General features: G+C 39.2%; 1 protein-coding gene across 1 annotated transcript in view; it reads left to right on the top strand.

Annotated features, from left to right (window-relative positions):
* Positions 1 to 281: 281 nt before the first annotated feature.
* Positions 282 to 18586, top strand: part of ALG14 (ALG14 UDP-N-acetylglucosaminyltransferase subunit) — a 45176-nt gene continuing 26871 nt past the window's right edge. Inside the window, exons 1-3 of the mRNA XM_070941185.1 lie at positions 282 to 441; positions 2354 to 2505; positions 10712 to 10843. Of these exons, the coding sequence (XP_070797286.1) occupies positions 300 to 441; positions 2354 to 2505; positions 10712 to 10843 (426 nt within the window). The 5' untranslated portion in view covers positions 282 to 299. The remainder of the gene's footprint in view (positions 442 to 2353; positions 2506 to 10711; positions 10844 to 18586) is intronic.

The raw sequence follows: 18586 nt of genomic DNA, 5'->3' as shown, positions 1-18586 counted from the left end.
CTATAGGGCTCAGTGCTCATCTCTCTTTCACCTGTCGTGCGCTTAAAACAACTCTAGGCCGTTCTGTCTCTCTATCCATTTCGAAAATATTTTCGGTTTTTTTTTTTGAAAGAAGCATTGCAACTATATACAATCAACGCTTGCAAAAACAACAACAGCCCCCCGGGAACGGTGACGAAAACACTTTTTGACGAACGAGCAGCAGAACGCGTCTGCCATATTTTGAACTACTTCGGCTCCCGTAATTCCCCTCCAGCTTCCTACAATACTGGGGAGGTTTGTCGAATGACGGCCTGGATATGGAATGGTCGTTTTGGGCAAAGCTGGGCGTCTCAGTCTTCTTTTTCCCTTTGCTGATTCTTTTCGTCCTGCGGTTTGTGAAGCGACGTCCTGCTGTCACTCCTAATGCTGATGTCAAACTCCTGGTGGTTGCCGGTTCTGGTAAGACAAAAAGCTAGAAAACAGTCAATTACCACGGGTTGCTGTGGCCATCCGGACTACATTACCCAAGAAGCAAAGCAAGCCGCTACAGCAAGGAGGCATTCTTGATGCTGATGGCTGTGCTTGCTAGAGATGCTGGAAATTGTAGTTTCTTCGAAGAAATTTTGCTTGGGATTAATTGGGTGATGTCTGTTTAGAAAGGAATCGAGGGGTTCTCCGGCTGATATTTTAGAGGCAGAATATCACGCCTCCATTCGTGATTTTAATTCTTAATTCCAATTGCTTAATTCTTCCTTGACAATAATAGTTAATAGCATGAGATTAGCATGACCCAGGGTAATCTGAACCTGGGTGTCTCCAGTTTTAGACCAACCTTCTGGCTATACCAACTCTGGTGTAGTCTGATGGAAATATTACAATGGCATCTTAGTAGAAGTAGCTCTACCTACCTAAGTATTTGAAAAATAATGTTTTATACAGGTAGTCCTCAATTTACAACTGTTTAGTGACAGTTCAAAGTTATAACAGGACTGAAAAATGTGACTTACGACCGTTTTTCACCCTTACGACCATTGCAGCATCCCCGTGATCATGTGATCAAAATCCAGACACTTGGCAACTGACTCATATTTATGACCTTTGCTGTGTTTCAGGGTCATGTGATCCCCTTTTGCAGCCTTCTGACCAGCAAAGCCACTAGGGAAGCCAGATTCACTTAACAACCAGGTTACTAATTTATCAACTGCAATGATTCACTTAACAACTGTGGCAGGAAAGGTCGTAAAATGGGGCAAAATTCAACAAATGTTGCACTTAACAACAGAAAATTTAGGCTCAATTGTGGTCGTAAATCAAGGGCTATCTGTATAGCCACTTTTGAATTCCAGAGTGAGTTCTAGTCTGCTTTTTTTCTTTGCTCTGCAGCCAACATTATAAAACAACAAAGTTCCTTCCCCCTCCCATTGCCTTTCTCTTGAGGTTGGGAAGCAGGAAAACCTATAAGGAAAAGACAACCTACCTCTGCTCTCTTGCACTGAGACAAGGAGAATTTTCCACTTAGAAGCGGTGTTCTGACTGGTATTTGGTCCTCTTTTCTTGCTGGGGAGGAAAAAAAGCTTTTTTATACTTGTTAGTAAAGTTCACACATCATATCAAATATGGTTTGTTTGATTTTGATTCAGAATACCTAAATTCAGAATTTGCCTTTTGTAAACCATAGTTTATGGTTTAGTTTGATGTCACATTAGGCCAATATAATTTACTCAAACTCGTTAAAACTAATCACAGCTTAGCACTACATGGGCACTGTCTCTTTGTAAAATAAATTACAGCTTGGTACTACATGGGCATTCACATTCCCTGTCTCTTTGAATTGGCTAGTGTTCCATACCAGCTAGTAGTTGATGGTGAGCAAAGTGAAATCTGCTTTGCCACCTCTTGCTTTCTCTTCCTTCCGCTCCCTCCCATTCAGTGAAACAAAACAGGTAAGTTGGTCATCCTCTCCATTTCCTTTGGTGCAGGCATTCTTGGTCCAGTCATTCTGTTCCATTAGCCCAAGACAATATGTTAGCAAACAGAATTGGAGTGGAAAGGGACAGGTGAGTAACTGGAGACAGTGGCAACTATTACTTGCCTGGTCTTGTTGTTCTAGATATCGTAGTGAACCACAAACTAACCAACTACATAGTTTAGCTTGCTGAACAAGCCCTTGTGGTTAGTTTATGTTCAGTGATCAAGGAAAGAAAGAATTGGGTTAATTAAGGAAACTGCATTTAAGTTAATTGTGGATAAGTATGGTTTGTAAAATCCAGCCAACAAAAGGGGCGAGCCTATTCAGAGGTAAATCAACAGAATGAGAAAAAATCTTACTCTAAGTCTGTGGAACTTACAGAAGTTAACTCTGTATTTTCAGGAGGACATACTACAGAAATCTTAAGGCTGCTTAACAGCCTTTCCAAGAAATACTCTCCCAGGCATTATGTTTTGGCTGATTCAGATAAGATGAGTGAAGAAAAAATCCGTTCTTTTGAACAGAAAAGAGCTGCAAAATACCCCAATTCCTCGGTGAGTTTTTATAGCTATTTTTCTGATTGTTCCTATTTTATTAAATAGTAATGTCACATTTCCTGTTAAAATAATGTACTTTCCCACTTTGCACTGAAGTTCCATCCCTAAATTTTTCACTTTTCTCATTAACTTGGTGTGTGTGTGTGTGTGTGTGTGTGTGTGTATGTGTCTTCCATGCAGGCCAGAGAAAACTTCACTAAGCACCTAACTCCAGATAATCTTGAAGCATCTGTATCCAAACATAAAACAACATAGAAAGGCAGAAACAGCTCTCTGTCTAGAACAGGGGTGTCCAACCTTGGCAACTTTAAGACTTGTGGATAGTGGGTTCCCCATGACTGATTGGGGAATTCTAAAGTCTACAGGTCTTAAAGTTACCAATGTTGGACAACCTTGTCCTAGAAATTTTGGCTCTGTCTTATATCTCTAATCTGTACTGTCTGCATGTATTGGAATGGGATATGTTTGATCTCTAGGCCAAATGGAGTGAGGTCTCCTATTTTTTCCCAAGTTTATGACTAAGGGAGCATTTTCTTGAAAAGGTTGCTGTTGAATGGCATAAATTCTTTTCTCAAGCTGGGATCCCTTTATGCTTCCACGTTTCACTGTGCAATGAAGCTTTCAATACACGTTGTGGTTATTTAAAATACCCCCTGAAGCCTAGAAGATTGGGACATTTTAGAACAACCTAAGGGTGAAACTTCAAACAAACATGTTGAAGTTACATGCTTGAACCTGACTAATGGTATGTAGCCCTGTAGCATGCTTGCTTGAAAACAAACGTCCGTACCCCTGTTCTGAGCTAGACTATTTCTAGCATAGAACATGTGCCAAGCATAGATGTAGATCTTCTGCTGACTCATCAGGGAGATGTTCTGATGATGTGTGGGAATGACCTTGAGAAACAGGAGGAAGACCCAAAGATGAGATGAGCTGTCTGATAAGAGCAATAGCAATAGCAATTATATACTGCTTCACAGTGCTTTACAGCCCTCTCTAAGTGGTTTACAGAGTCAGCACATTGCCCCCAACAATCTTGGTCCTCATTTTACTGACCTTGGAAGGATGGAAGAATGAGTCAACCTTGAGCTGGTGAGGATTGAACTGCCAAACTGCTGGCAGCTGGCAGTCGGTAGAAGTAGCCTGCAATACTGCATTCTAACCACTGTGCCACCATAGTTCAGTCCACAGGTGTGGGGAAAAGGCAAGGGAACCGTTTTAGAGAGGACACTGCCTAGTTTTCCAGAGACTAAAAGTACAGCAGAGGCAAAATACTTTTTCAGTCTTGCAAGATTCTGTTTAATGTAACCTTACAATAAAAATAATGCTGAGGCTTCTTGTCTGGGCTACCTTATAGGGCAGTGATGGCGAACCTTTTTGGCACCGAGTGCCGAAAAGGGAGCACGCACTCATCTGGGACGTGACCAGGAAGGGGAGCTGCCCAGGGGGCATGTGTGCACCGGAAAATGAACTTCTGGCCAGCAAGTCTACCGGTTACTGCCGTGCATGTGCAGATGCTGATCAGCTAGCCGGCACGCATGCTCACACCAGAAAACGGAAGACCAGCTTCTCTGGTTTCCGGCAATGCCCCACGCACAAAGGCCAGCTGATCGTCATGTGCACATGCATGCCAGAAACCCAGAAGAGGAATAGGTGATGCCGGGCGTGCCAGGTGATATGGCTCTGTGTGCCACTTTGGGCACGCGTGCCATAGGTTCGCCATCACAGTTATAGGGCTAACAGATATTTTACTATATAGACAGCTGACAGTTATTAGAAAATAAGTAACACATTTTCCTATTAATTATATTACTGAAACGAAGGGAAAAATAGTAAATAACTGTTGGGTTCTGTAAGGAGAGATCCTCAGTTCTATCAGTCCATTTATTCAAAATAATTCCTTGGGCTGAATACGCTATAGTTCAAGGGTATATCTTTTTTAATAAAACTACTTGATGAATCCTGGGTCCTCATAAAAAAAAAAAAAAGATTCCACAAGCCTGAGATCTGCTTGCCTTTATTCTAGCAATAAAAAAAAATGTTAAAAATGGCATAGCTTAAGCATCAGAACAGATTGGTTAAGCATTGGGGGTTTGCGATGTCTTGCATTGTTGAACTGACTCATGAATAATTTCCTTTAATTGCTCATTACACATTTGTCACTGTGTATTTAAGATTCTTGAGATAATCTATTAAACATATTCAGATATTATTTTTCTTAAAATTTCCAGACCAAAGTGAAACACTTGACAGGGCTTAAATTGCTCTGGGTTTGGGTATGGGGGAACAGGATGGAGGGACTGTAGCCATGATCTTTTATACGCTTCAATTTGTTTCCCAGTGGTATTTCATTATTCATGGGGAAGTGAAGTGAACTATTGGAAGTATTCCAAGCCACAAGGTTGCAATCCTATATACATTTCTTGGAAATAATGTCGCTTTGAACTCAGTGAGTCCAAGTAGACTATGTAGGATTATTCTCTGGCTCTATTCAAACATCATGATTCACAAGATAAATTAGCATAACATGCAAACCGAAAAGCACCAGAGCACCAGAATAGGGGAGATCAGTTTCCAATCCAAAGCAACCTCACATTTGCTTAGGGCTCAACTATCCTGTTCATCCATAGCTGTATAATAAAAATATGGGCTAACATAATGTGAACTTTCTCTTCGGACTGTTTTATATAGAGATAAGAGTCTAGAATGCTTTCCCTCAAATAATGCTTTTCTAGCCCTTCATTGTTTTGTTTGTTTGGATTACTCACCCTGGAGATACATAGAATATTCCTGCAGCTTAAGCAGAAAATTACATTTGTGTCCTGGCATCATGATGCTTTTCTACTAGCAGTAAGATTGGTAGCCACATTTCAAAATTATGTTCTCCAGCCTGACTTCATAGAAGCGCTAGACATTTATAATCCACCAACATGACTATTAGCAGATGTTTAGCCCAGACTACTGTAACCTGATGAGTTCCAGATGAATTGAACTCCAACTGCTATAATCCTCTGGGCAGCAAGGCCTTTGGCCGTGCTGGCTGAAGACTACATAAACTGATCCAACCCATTTGAAGACTGAAAGATTGAGGAACTCCTGTGTATATTTATCTAGCAGGCTGCTGGAATAGGATGTTACACACACATTTCTAATTTTGTACCTTATTCAACTCACAAAAGCCTTTTGTGTGAAAGGAGATGAAATTTGTCTTCTGAAATAGGATTTCCCACATGTGGGATTGCATTTCCAATCATGAACTTTATTTAATCTGCTACTACATTGAGTGAGAACACTAATTAAATTGCCTTTTAATCATTTGGGCAATAAAATTAAATAGAAAACTCGTGTTCAGGACAGTGGACTACCCATTCTAGTGTATGAAAGATAGCAATAGCACTTAGACTTATATACCGCTTCACAGTGCTTTAGAGCCCTCTCTAAGCGGTTTACAGAGTCAGCATATTGCCCTCAACAATCTGGGTCCTCATTTTACCAACCCCAGAAGGATGGAAAACTGAGTCAACCTTGAGCCAGTGTGAATTGAACTGCCGAACTGCTTGCTGGCAGCCAGCAGTCAGCAGAAGTAGTCAGCAGTATTGCATTCTAACCACTGTGCCACCACGGCTCAAGATATTCAACCTAGTTTGATATCTTACTTTAAATCTTTGCTTTAGAAGAGAATATTTGTGGCTCAGGATTGAACTGTGGAGTTCTTGGTGCCCTCTGAGCTTGGTGGTTTTCTTACAGATATTTCATTACTCAACTAATTGGGCAATGAAACGTCTGCAAGAAAACCACCAAGCTTAGAGACCACCAAGGACCCCACAATCTTTGCTTTGGATCTGTGTCTACAAAAGTGACACTGGACTTAGGAAATAAGGATTTTATGGCGTTTTCCTCCTCATTAGTATTTCTACATTTTCCATTCATTTTGTTTAGGACAACATTCCAATGATTGAGCGTTTTTAGATTAAGCACAAAGAATAAGAGTCAATCACCAAGGCATCTCAGATTGCTTGGCGACTTTAAAGAAAGACTAGATCATATACTGGAAAAGGGGAAAAGACCAGTGGCTCACAGAGTTCAAGATACTAAGGGATCTGGTGTGAACTCTGAAGATCTGCCTGATATTAATTTTCCCGCTTTCTTACTTTGCTATATGTCATCACTTTTTGTTTAGTTTTTCATCACTTTGTTTTCTCTGCCTCTCTCTTATTCTCCTTTCTTATCCTGCTTGCACTGCCTGTTTCTTCTTCATGCCCCTTCGCTATTGGTGTTCTTTTTGATTCTGCTTTTTAAATTTCCTTGTTTTTTTTTTTTTCTTTTCTCAACTCACAAAATTTTGGGGCCTGTCCCTAAGTATAAGTCTCAGTGTCATAGCACCCTCTACTGATCATGAAATAAGTTACTGCTGTAGTAACTTATTAACTTATGTGTACAGAATGTACACATTCTGATGTTAAATCAGTGGAAGCTGTGAATGTGTGTGGAGAGCGGGGAATGGGAAATGAAGGTGAAAAATTCTTGATTCAAACTTGATCACATGTGCATGTAGGTTTCTTCACGGTTGCACAGGTGGATGTAGGTTTCTTAAGGGAGTAATAAAGAACTAGTTTGCCACTACATTCTCCTGAAATGTTTTTTCAACTTCCCTATCTAGTCTTCAGTGCTGGTAATTACCAGTCCAGTAGCAACTAAATCTAATTGTGTTTAGCATTTTCAGTCAACTATAGTTGGCTACATCTGCCACCTGCAATAAGTTGGGGAAAAATAAATCATTTTTGAAATTATTTTTAAACCCAAACAGAAGTGGAGTAGTAACATGTGAAAACTACTTCATAATATGAATGCAAAAGTGTCTGTGTGAGGAATGTGTGAATTTAATTTTTTTTATTTAAAGCGATTGAGTTCTTTTTAGCCTAAGACAGGGCTGTTAAACTCCTGGCCGGATGTGTCATACGCTGGCCACGCCCACTCCCGGTTTAGCAAAGGGGTGTCAAACTCACATCACCATGGCAGCATCACATGACATATCAGGACTTTTTCCTCCTTCGCTATAGCCCTTGGACTGCCACAAAAGCTAACACAGCCTCTGTTCCATGGGAATCAATATTTAAAGTAATTTAATGACAAATTCCCTGTTTCGCTGAAAATAAGACATCCCCTGATAATAAGCCCAATCGGGCTTTTGAACACATGCGCTAAAATAAGGCCCCCTGAAAATAAGCCCTCCTCAAAAATATTTAAACGCATGCGCAGTCGGGCCCCACTATTTCCTCTAGTTAGGGTTAGGGAGACAGGGCTGGAAATCAAGTAAGATGGCAAGAGGAGCCTTGTCTTGCTCCATGTGCCCCAAAATAATATCTCCCCAAAAATAAGGCCAAGCGCTTATTTCGGGGTTCAAAAAAATATAAGACAGGGTCTTATTTTTGGGGAAACACGGTAGTTGAAATAGAATTGTATAACTATAAATGCAACATTCCGTTGATACCGGTAGTCCTTGACTTATGACTGGTCACTTAATGACCTTCAAAGTTATGAAGGACCCCCGTAAAAGCTTCTTACGACTCAGTTCTGAAGTTACGTCCAGGAACTTTCCCAATAGCCACATGACTACATTTTGGGGCCTCAGCAACTGGCTCATATTTATAACTGTTTACAGCGGTCTGCAGTCATGCGGCTGCAATTTATGACATTTTTCCAGAAGTTGGTGTTTACTTCTGGTTTCTGGGAAAAAAAAGCCCCATAGTGAACAATGGGTTTGTTTAACAGTCATGATGTTTGCTTTAAGACCATCACATTTGCTTAACAACCACAACTAAAAAGGTGGTAAAATTGAATCCAGTCATGTGATGACTGAGTTTACGACCATCACAACTTACGACTGTAATTCCAGTTTCATTTATGGTTGTAACTCAGGGACTATGTATTTTACCTCTGAAAAGAACAAAAACATAAAATAACAATCCAAAAAAGATACATTTTTATGCAAGGCTATCTATCTCCAGAACAAGCTCTGAATGTTGATGGTCTCTTAAGTACCTTCTGCTGGAAGGACAACTTTATGAGCATGTTGCACCAGCCACATTTTCCTCTGACCAGCTGGAAATGATGTAGACAGAAGATCAGAGACCTGTCCCATGGGGCTGTCAGCTATGTGATAGTTATTCAGTTTCCTTAGGAACTTCCCTAGGCTAGACTTTGAGTAGTAAAAGATGGTTTTGTGATTTCATCTGACGGTTATTATTGTATGCTTGATTCGTTTTAGGTCTGATTGCAAAGATACAGAGTGTGTTTTGGTGTGGTTCTGTTTTGTACTTATGGAATCTACCTGAAATAAATCTAAGATTAAACATTAATGCCAAGTAATATTCAAAGCTTGTTAGGTACTTCTAAGAGGGTATGAACTCAGAAGATGTAATTTCATGTTGTTAACCCAGAAATGGACTGAGAGATGTGGTGGCTTAGAGGTGAAGATGCTTGCCACACAGTCAGGAGGCTGAGAGTTCAATCCTAGGCAATAGCAGATGTTTCTCTATCAGGGCACAAAGAGAAAATATCTGCTGCCAACTTCATATAGGCGTTAGGAAGGACGTCTGGCCAATAAATGCACAGCTCCAATAGCCTGACTCCACCCCAATAAAAGGGATTATAGGGTCATAAAAAAAACACAAGTGGACTAAAGGTAGATCAGAATTTACAGACAGTTATTTGTGATAGCTCAACAAGATCTTAAACTCCCATTTTACAATAAATACTCATAGAGTTAGATGGGTAGATGCACAAACAGACATGAATGTAAGTGTGTAGGGGTAGGGAGAGAGAAGAGGGATTATAGGGTCATAAAAAAAAACAAGTGGACTAAAGGTAGATCAGAATTTACAGACAGTTATTTGTCATAGCTCAACAAGATCTTAAACTCCCATTTTACAATAAATACTCATAGAGTTAGATGGGTAGATGCACAAACAGACATGAATGTAAGTGTGTAGGGGTAGGGAGAGAGAAGAGGGATTATAGGGTCATAAAAAAAAAAACAAGTGGACTAAAGGTAGATCAGAATTTACAGACAGTTATTTGTAATAGCTAAACAAGATCTTAAACTCCCATTTTACAATAAATACTCATAGAGTTAGATGGGTAGATGCACAAACAGACATGAATGTAAGTGTGTAGGGGTAGGGAGAGAGAAGAGGCTGCTGAAATGAAGAAAATTCAAAGTAACTCAGATTAGACTTCTTTTTCTGAAAGACAGAATTCAGTTCTGAAAACAAATTCTTAAACTCAGTGACCGCTCAGAGATAACCAAATACCTTGATTTTAAGTGGATGACTTGGGGATTATAGGAGGAAAAGGCTGGAGTCTTACTAACGTTTGTCCACCAGATGGGGCACTTGACATAGTGCTGTGTGTTACATCTATGCCAACCTTCCCAAAATCACTCAAAAAAGTCACTTGTTTTTGGTAACCTGGAGAGGCTGGTTGCATGCTAGCCACAGGAAAGGTCACAGCATTCCATGGCCCTACAGAAAATGAAATAATCTACCAGAAAAACAAACATAGCTTCCTGCCAAGGAAGCTGTGGGAGTTAATTGTAATAGGTTTCTGAGGAACAAAATCATAGAATTGGAAGGAACTTTGGTGCAGGATAATTCTTTTTTAAACCTGTGGAAATTAAGCAAACAGCAGGATATACCACCTGGTCACTCCTTGTAGAGATAATACTGGTAGTTGCAAATGAGCTATTAAATATAAGATTGGTCTAGGCTGCCTAGCTCTATATTTCTCAAGGTTTTACCAAAAGATTTTTCCTAAATGCTGCTTTGAAGAAAGAAAAGTCTTGGTCACAAGAAATTCAGCACGGATTATTAGTTTAGTTACCTGAAAGGAAGATTTGTTTCTTTTTCAAAGAATTTACCTTTGAACTGGAAAGGTTGTCTTAAATTTGCTGAGATTCCTTCCATGTTTTTGGGGAGGGACCTTAAATGTGGATTCTTTCTCCTTTGGGTTTTTTGCAGAATTATCTCTTGTGGCGCATGACAATTGGATGCTGGAATGCAACGAAAATAAGCAGGAGCCCATTCAAATTGGAATGTCTTCTTTATCTATCAACTGTTTATATAGCCGAGAGTTTTACAGTACAGGAAATAATGTTTAGTATACCCGAATGATTCTTATCTACAAATCTGTCAATTCTCCCCAGGAATTACAGTTTGCCCTCCATCGCATTCCCAGAAGTCGAGAGGTCCGTCAGTCCTGGAGCTCTTCACTGCTAACCACCATTCGTTCCTTATTTTATTCTCTTCCTTTGGCCTTCAGGCTCAACCCAGATGTGGTATGTAAAGTCAGTAGTGTAATGAAACGGTAAAGAAACGAGCCAGTTCCAATAGAGGTGGCTAATTGAAAATAACAGATCTTCGGTACATGTAATCCTCAATTTACGACCACACTTGGGTCCAAAATTTATGTTGTTAAATGAAAAATTTGTTAAGTGAGTTTTGCCCCATTTTACGACTTTCCTCACCACATTTGTTAAGTGAATCACTGCAGTTGTTAAATTAATAACATGGTTGTTAAGTGAATCTGATTTCCCCATTGACTTTGCTTGTCAAAAGGTCACAAAAGGCGATTACATGACCCCGGGACACAGCAATGGTCATAAATGTCAGTTAGTTGTCAAGCATTCAAATATAAATCATGTGACCATGGAGAATGCTAAAACAGTTGTGTGAAAAACGGTCATAAATCACTTTTTTCAGTGGTGGTGTAACTTTGAATGGTCACTAAATGAACTGTTGTAAGTTGAGGACTACCTGTACTTACCGGTATATGGATATATTTAGGACTGATTTATTTATTTTTTGCAGGATTTCCTTGACTGCTGTATTTCAGGCAGTGTGAACCATAGTTTCTCATGACAAGTACTACGTCTGTAGAGATCTTGGATTTGTACACAATTGCCACTGCTGCCTCCCCCTCCTTTTTTGTTTGCCAATTTTTATTTCTATTTATGTTTTACTATGTGCTATCCAAATCAGGCAAACTATGGTCAGATTTAATTAGTACAATGGTTGAGGCTAGTTTTATACTAACCATTATTAATATTACCGTACTTTTTGGAAGAGGGTGGAAATGTTGGTGCGTCTTATACACTGAATACAGCCATTTTTGGCCTCCCGAAGCCCCACCCCGCTTGTTCCATTTTTGCAAAAAATGGGGCGCACAGAGGATTTGGGAGGCCTGCAGAGTGCTCCTGGGGACCGGGGAGGGCAAAAACTTTTTTCTTGCTTACCTCTTCAAAATCATGGTGTGTCTTATACACCGGTGCGTCTTATAGTCCGAAAAATACGGTAACTACAATTTATGGCTTGATTTCACTGATGAACTGAATTGACAGCAGTCAGAAGGCTTACTGTTTATCTCTATTGCTAAAAACCTTGAAAGGGGACAAAGGGAGTCAGTCTGTTCTCTCCACACTAACCTGTGGTTTATCATGAGTTGTATGGGCACTGCATTTTCCAATTGTTCTTTATTTGTTTCTCAAATTTATTTTCTCCCCATCTCATAGTTCAGGCAACTCTGAAAAGCTTACAACAAATAAAATAAAATTTCAAATGACTATAAATACAAAAATGGATTAAAACAAGGATTAAAAACAAGGAACATTATCTATTCTGTGTTTTCCTTTTGAAATTACTGCAATAGATTAATTTAAAATAAAACCAAATTTAACAAATAAAAAACCAAGAAAATTAGATAGATATCCTTAAGAGCACTAAATCTTCATTTCTGTTTTAAATTTTTCAAATTTTAAAAAAAAGTTTATTCAGTTGTAACTTCTGTTTTCATGACTGGCTGTTAATTCAAAAGAACAGCTAGTAGTATTACCTCAGATGACACATTATGAAAAAATGGACACTGCAGGATATCCCTGAATAATTATGAATCTCCTTTTTTCATCCTTTTCTCCCCCCACCCCTTCCACGTTTGGTTTTAGATCAGCTGTGGACAAACTCATAAAAGTAGGTTTTGCTATATTCTGTTTTATGTATCTCCAAATTATAAATGATCACAGGACCATCTGTCTTCAGGAGGTTCCAGACCGTTTTCTGTTGCCTGTAGACATATCTATCCAATGTGGAAAAGTGGAAACAAATATAGAGTAATAGCCAGAGCCCTGGCCTATCCCTTCAGAATTGCTTTCTCAACTCAACAACTGCAAAGCAAAGAAATGGTTTTTTGAAACCACCTCTGTTCTATTGCTTTCCTCTCTATATTGATTTTTTCCCTGTTCATTAAAGGGGAAATAAACTACCTTAATTCTGATTTAAAAAGACACAATATGAGAAAAGTACATTGGCTTGTCATAGAGATGGTTTCATTTAATTAGTATTGACTCTATCGAGTTTTCATCATAGGAGAAATTGTCTGGAAAATCAAACAGAAAGCATCACTAAGATAGGCAGAAAAGTTTAAAGAGATGTAATTTAACTCTTTCTTAAAACAATATTTCGTTTACAGGAGAATACGCTTGGGGCAGATGCAAGGAATAGTGACAAAGTTTGCTCACTGGTAACAGTTTAACTTTCATGCATTTTTTTTTCATTTGAAATAACAGTGCCAAAAAAACAAACAAACCCCAACTTCAGAACAGTCTGCCAAATGTTACATGGACTTTGCACTGAAATTTATTTTATGATTTTAAGAGGTATATAGCCACACAGTAAATCTGTATCTGTCGTTGCAGTAAATCACGGGTTTATCAAATTATTTTCACTTCAGTTAGTGAGTCAATCACACTCGGGGACCTAGATTTAAATAGATAGTGCATTGGTTTGTGTGCTGAATGTGCTAGAAGTCAGTCTGAGCTGCAGTTCAGAAGCCATAATTAAATTTCTCTTCAACTATACTTTCAGGAATGGGGAACCTATAGTTCTCCAGATGTTCTGGCACTATTGTTTCTAATATCCGTCACTAATAGCCATGTTGACTGGGACTGCTAAGAGTTGCAGTTGAGGTATATCAGGAGAACGCAGGCCGATTACTCCATAGAGCCACTCCATAGCTTAGATCAGGGGTGTCAAATTCGATTTCATTGAGGGCCGCATAAGGGTTGTATTTGACCTTGGGGGTGGGCTGGGCATGGCCAGCTCAACGTCACTTGTGTCGGGGGCGCCGGTGGTGGCCTGAGTGCTCTGCCAGCAAAAATGGATCTTGGGAGGCTGCAACAGCCTCCTGCAATCCTCTGCCAGTGAAAATGGAGCTCGGGAGCACACACAGCCCTCCCAAGCTCCGTTTTCACTGGCAGAGGGCTGCAGGAGGCCATCGCAGCCTCCCGAGATCTGTTTTCACTGGCAGAGACATTGCAGGCTGGTCCTTTGCTGTTTCCAGGACGGGCCATATCTAAGCACTCTGCAGGCTGGATTTTCTCTGCAGGCCTTGAGTTTGACACCCCTGGTTTAGATGGTAATTGTTGAGAGAGGGGAAGAGAAACAGTTAGCAGAATCCAAAACATGTCTGCTTCATTCATACTTCCCAGTTTAATGTATGATTAAGGGCAAGGGTTGACTTCTGAATGAAGCTGAAGCTACTTTCTTTCTTCTCCAAAAACTAGTTGCCTGATGTATTTATGATTGTAAGACAGCCAGAGTTACCCTGAGATAAGTTGGGAGGCCAATAAATTTTGTACATTAATAAATAGATAATAGTTTCTCCTAGGTGCAATAGAAAAGAGTTCCCCAACATTTCCAGCTTTGCGGACTGGTGGAAAGGGGATGGTTCCACAAGAGCAGTGGGTCCACCACTTTTGCAGCCCCATTCCAAATGGCTGAAGGTGTGGTGGTGGGCTATGACCCAGGAGTTAGGCACCTCTGCAATAAAAGATCACTATAGTGAGAACCTTGACAAGGACCATATTCCTTCCTCCTTACCTCTGATCTTTAGAAGAGGGACAAGTCTCTCTTTCCAATTATTTGAATTAATTCTTACAAGAGGAATTTAAAATTAACCCCAAGGACTTTATATAGCCCAAGACACATCCATCCCCAGAATTCCTCCTTTGTTTTCTCTTTTGTCTGTGAGAACTGTTCCTCTTGCGGCTAGATTAGGAAATCAGTGCCTCTGTTCTAGGAGGCCATATCCTTCAGCTAACCATCTTTGATTAAAAAAGAAATCATTAATTTGAAAAGTCAACTGATTTGCCTCATGAGAGACATTAGCTACTTCCTTTGAATCAAATCTCTCTGGAGACAGGTCTCATAATAATGGAAGGAGAGAATTTTGCAACATTTGATCATACTTTTCCCAAACAATTTGTTGTGTTTTCTTTAATCTCATTATCATATAGTTTTATCAGAATCGGACCAGAGCCCTAGCTTTGATCTTAAAACAGCCTCTACAGCCTCATATATTAATCTGCCTTTGGGTGAGAGTGTGTTTACAGAGCCACTAAGCACCACATTCTTGGCAGACCACCAGGTCCTGTAGGTTTGCAAGCCTTTGGAGGAGAGAAACAAAAAGTCAGTGCTGAGTTGACAACATTTGTCAGAGATGCCTGCCAGGGAATTCAACAATTAAATGTTTAAAATAGGAAGTACCCAGAAAACCAACAGGCAAACCCAAAATTACATAGCTGCCATGATGGAATTTATGGAGCTTTTCTGGCATTAATCAGCGTAAGCAGAATCATTTTCCTGTTCATGTTTCTACAATATTGTTAATAAACAACAATGTAGGATTTTTGGAATGTTTTTAAGGAGTTCCTTGTATAGCTTAACAACTGATCTTGCAAATTCTTGGGTCCTCCCAAACTGCTTTTTTTAACTGCAGCTGAGAAACCCTAGGAACCTGAGAAATGTTAGAGGGAGATAATAAATTAAATTTTCCATTGCTTTCACCTTTTAGGAACTGGGAGCAGAAGGCACGGGCCATCAGTTTGAGCTTTGCTGGTGGGCTAAGATAATTATATAAAGATAACTGCTAAAGTAAGCTGTTACACCACCATGTTTGCGTTCCAAGCACAATAGATTAGCAACATTTAATGCTGTAAAGAAGATTGATACGCCTATTCTGTTTTGATTTTTAATTTTAGTTTTAAGCCAAAGCTTTCAATCGCATTATGGCTTGGTACAATATGCGAGCCCATCCAACAGTTGCCCCAAAATTACCTTTGTATTGCAACATGGTGGCCCAAGTCTTTATATGTAGTTGTTTGTTCTTTCTTATGTCAAGTAACCAGTCAAACAAGAGTGCTAAAGTAATCTACCAAGCTATTTTACTAGTCTGTATTCTCCCTTGCTCCATTCTTAACAGTGGTGGGATTAAAAAAAAATTATTAACGGTTTTGTGGGCGTGGCTTGGTGGGTGTGGCAGGGCTTGGTGGGCGTGGCAGGGGAAGGATACTGTAAAATCTCCATTCCCACCCTATTCCAGGGGAAGGATACTATAAAATCTCCATTCCCTTCCCACTCCAGGGGAAGGTTACTGCAAAAATCCCCATTTCTTCCCGATCAGCTGGGACTCGGGAGGCAGAGAATGGGGGCGGGGCCAGTCAGAGGTGGTATTCGGTAGTTCTCCGAACTACTCAAAATTTCTTCTACTGGTTCTCCAGAACTGGTCAGAACCTGCTGAAACCCACCTCTGATTCTTAACCATTTGTAATTTAATAGAAAGAAGGAGGAATGAAGGAAAGGTGGAGATCTTTTGAGAGCTGTATGCAACGAAATTTCATTTTAATTAATGCCGATTAGCATACATTCAAAGTGACAATAAAGTTATTCTAAGTTCTAAGTCTAAGAAAGAAGATAAGGAAAAAACAAACATTTCTGTTTTGCTGCCTGATGCTCAAGAGACCAATCATTTTCAAACTGTCTCGGTAATTGGGATCTATTTTGGCACAGAAGATAGATCTCAGGAGATTTTTGATTTTGATTTTTAAAAAAATCCATAAAAAAATCACATCAGAATTATACCGGAAATAAGATTGGATTTACTTTTAAAATTAATTTCCTGGGTAGCCAAAGGTTCTTTTCTCTTCATTTCAGGAAGCACCAGGATGAAATCTCTGCTCCTCAATGAGGCAGGTGCTGTTATAATTACAAAGGGGTTTTTTTAAGCTTAAAAAGATTTTTAAAATCCCGCCCCAGCCACTTTATAAATGTTAGAAAAGAAATGCTATCTCCATCTGTTCTTGCCATATTTTGTTTCCTGGGAAGGGCTAATGCTAGCTAGGTGTATTTCATTTTGACTTAAGCGTTCATCCTGCCATGGATGTGCTAGCAGCAAACATCCCAGTTCTCATCAGACTTGATTTGGCGTAGAATTACTTTTAAATTCTTTTCTGGAGCCAGACATAGGCTCCAGAGAGTGAAGCAAGAAGTGGAAGAACCAGTGCTGTACGAAAGATTGTATGCTTAAAATTTTGGCTGTCTAGGTGCTTTGATGACATTTTTAATCATCTCAAGGGATCAGTTCTACTTCTTCTGTTTTCTTTTGTCTAATTCTTCCTGTTCCATTGCTATGCCTGAGTAACAAGTTAGGCATGCATGGTGAGAGACAGAAATGGCCCAGAAGCCACGATGATGGTGATATGATGATGATGATGATGATGATGATGATGATGATGATGATGATGATATAATCCTTATACTTAACATTTAACATATTTTAAAAGGATCCTAAATATTGAAACAACGATGTTATGACAGCTTTGGCAGCTAGGCCAAACTATAATTCCCACAAATGAGTAGACACAGTTGGATTCAGTGACACTGTCAGAGGAAAAGGTACTTGGTTCTAGGCCTCAACATAGGTTTGTAATTTAGGCAAAAATTTAACTTTAGGGCTTTCTATCTGTTAGTCTTTGTGTGCTTAATTTTTTAAAATAATTTTAAAGAAATTCCTTCCATTTAGGAAATGCCTTTTTCCCCACGAACACAGAGACCTCATGTCCTTTTTTCTTCAAAAGAGCTTTTTATTATTATTATTTTTTAATATTGTTTTTATTTAAACCATTTTCTTCACTTTACATCACAATATCCATCTTTACAACACTCCTGTACCGGTATACGTTCATATTATATATGCTATTATAAATACAATAACTAACACATGTGTATGTTTGCCACCCAATTTGCTAAAATACAAGAAAAAGTGATGTACTTGATTTTAATTTTCAGAGTTTCTCTTAGAAAAGTTTCAAAGTTTCTCAAAACTCTCTTCAGAGCTTTCCCAGCTCATGTATCAGAAAAAGTGTGGTAACACCTTTTCAGAATAACATAATTATGTTTTTTAATCAAATGGGTTAGTTGAAAAGGTGCTATCAGATTCCTTCCAATTTTTGGCTACTATAGACTAACACACTCTCCTCCTACAATATCTGCCTTCAGTAAGTGAAAGCGTAATAAAGTAAGAATTTCATTTTCTCCTCTAAACTTTCATAGGTTTCAGGCTTGTTTACAACCAGATGGGTAGAAATAGCCAGCTGACTTCAGTCTGACAGCAATGACAATGATCAAGGATACAGCCAAGTCATTCAGGCCACATGATTACTATATATTTTAAAAACACCAGTTTAGGTATTATAAAATGGAAAGTTGAGGGAGGCATCCCCATATTTTTATATCCTGCTTTTGGAGGTAAGTAAGCTACATGCCAAATTCATGTGCTTACAATCACTGTCACAGCTACATTTTGTTACAGAAACACTCAAGACAGCAGAACTATATTAAAAGAGGTCTTTATTTCACTTAGCTAAGACTTTCCATTCTCTCTCCAGCTTTCAAAATGTCTTAAGTTCATGGCACTTCAATAGCGTGCTAGAACAGATAATGTGGCATTGTTCCTTTCTGTTACATTAGACGGTCCTTTCTTTTTAGTGGTAGGGTAAGACCAGTATGCTAAGTTATTGTCCAATATATTTTCACATTCTTGTGTCACATTTCTATTTTTTTTTCCACATAGATACCTTAGATAGGTTGATTTTTTTTTTCAATTGAAAAGGCACAAATAGCAATTGCACTTAGACTTATATACCGTTTCACAGTGCTTTACAGCCCTCTCTGAGCGGTTTTTACAGAGT

Source organism: Pituophis catenifer, unplaced genomic scaffold, assembly GCF_029215685.1.
Source record: "Pituophis catenifer annectens isolate HBS135680 unplaced genomic scaffold, rPitCat1.0.hap2 SCAF_3, whole genome shotgun sequence".
In the NCBI taxonomy this organism is placed as follows: Eukaryota; Metazoa; Chordata; class Lepidosauria; order Squamata; family Colubridae; genus Pituophis; species Pituophis catenifer.
The sequence above is the reverse complement of the archived record's forward strand: the minus strand, read 5'-3'. Positions and strand labels throughout refer to the sequence as shown.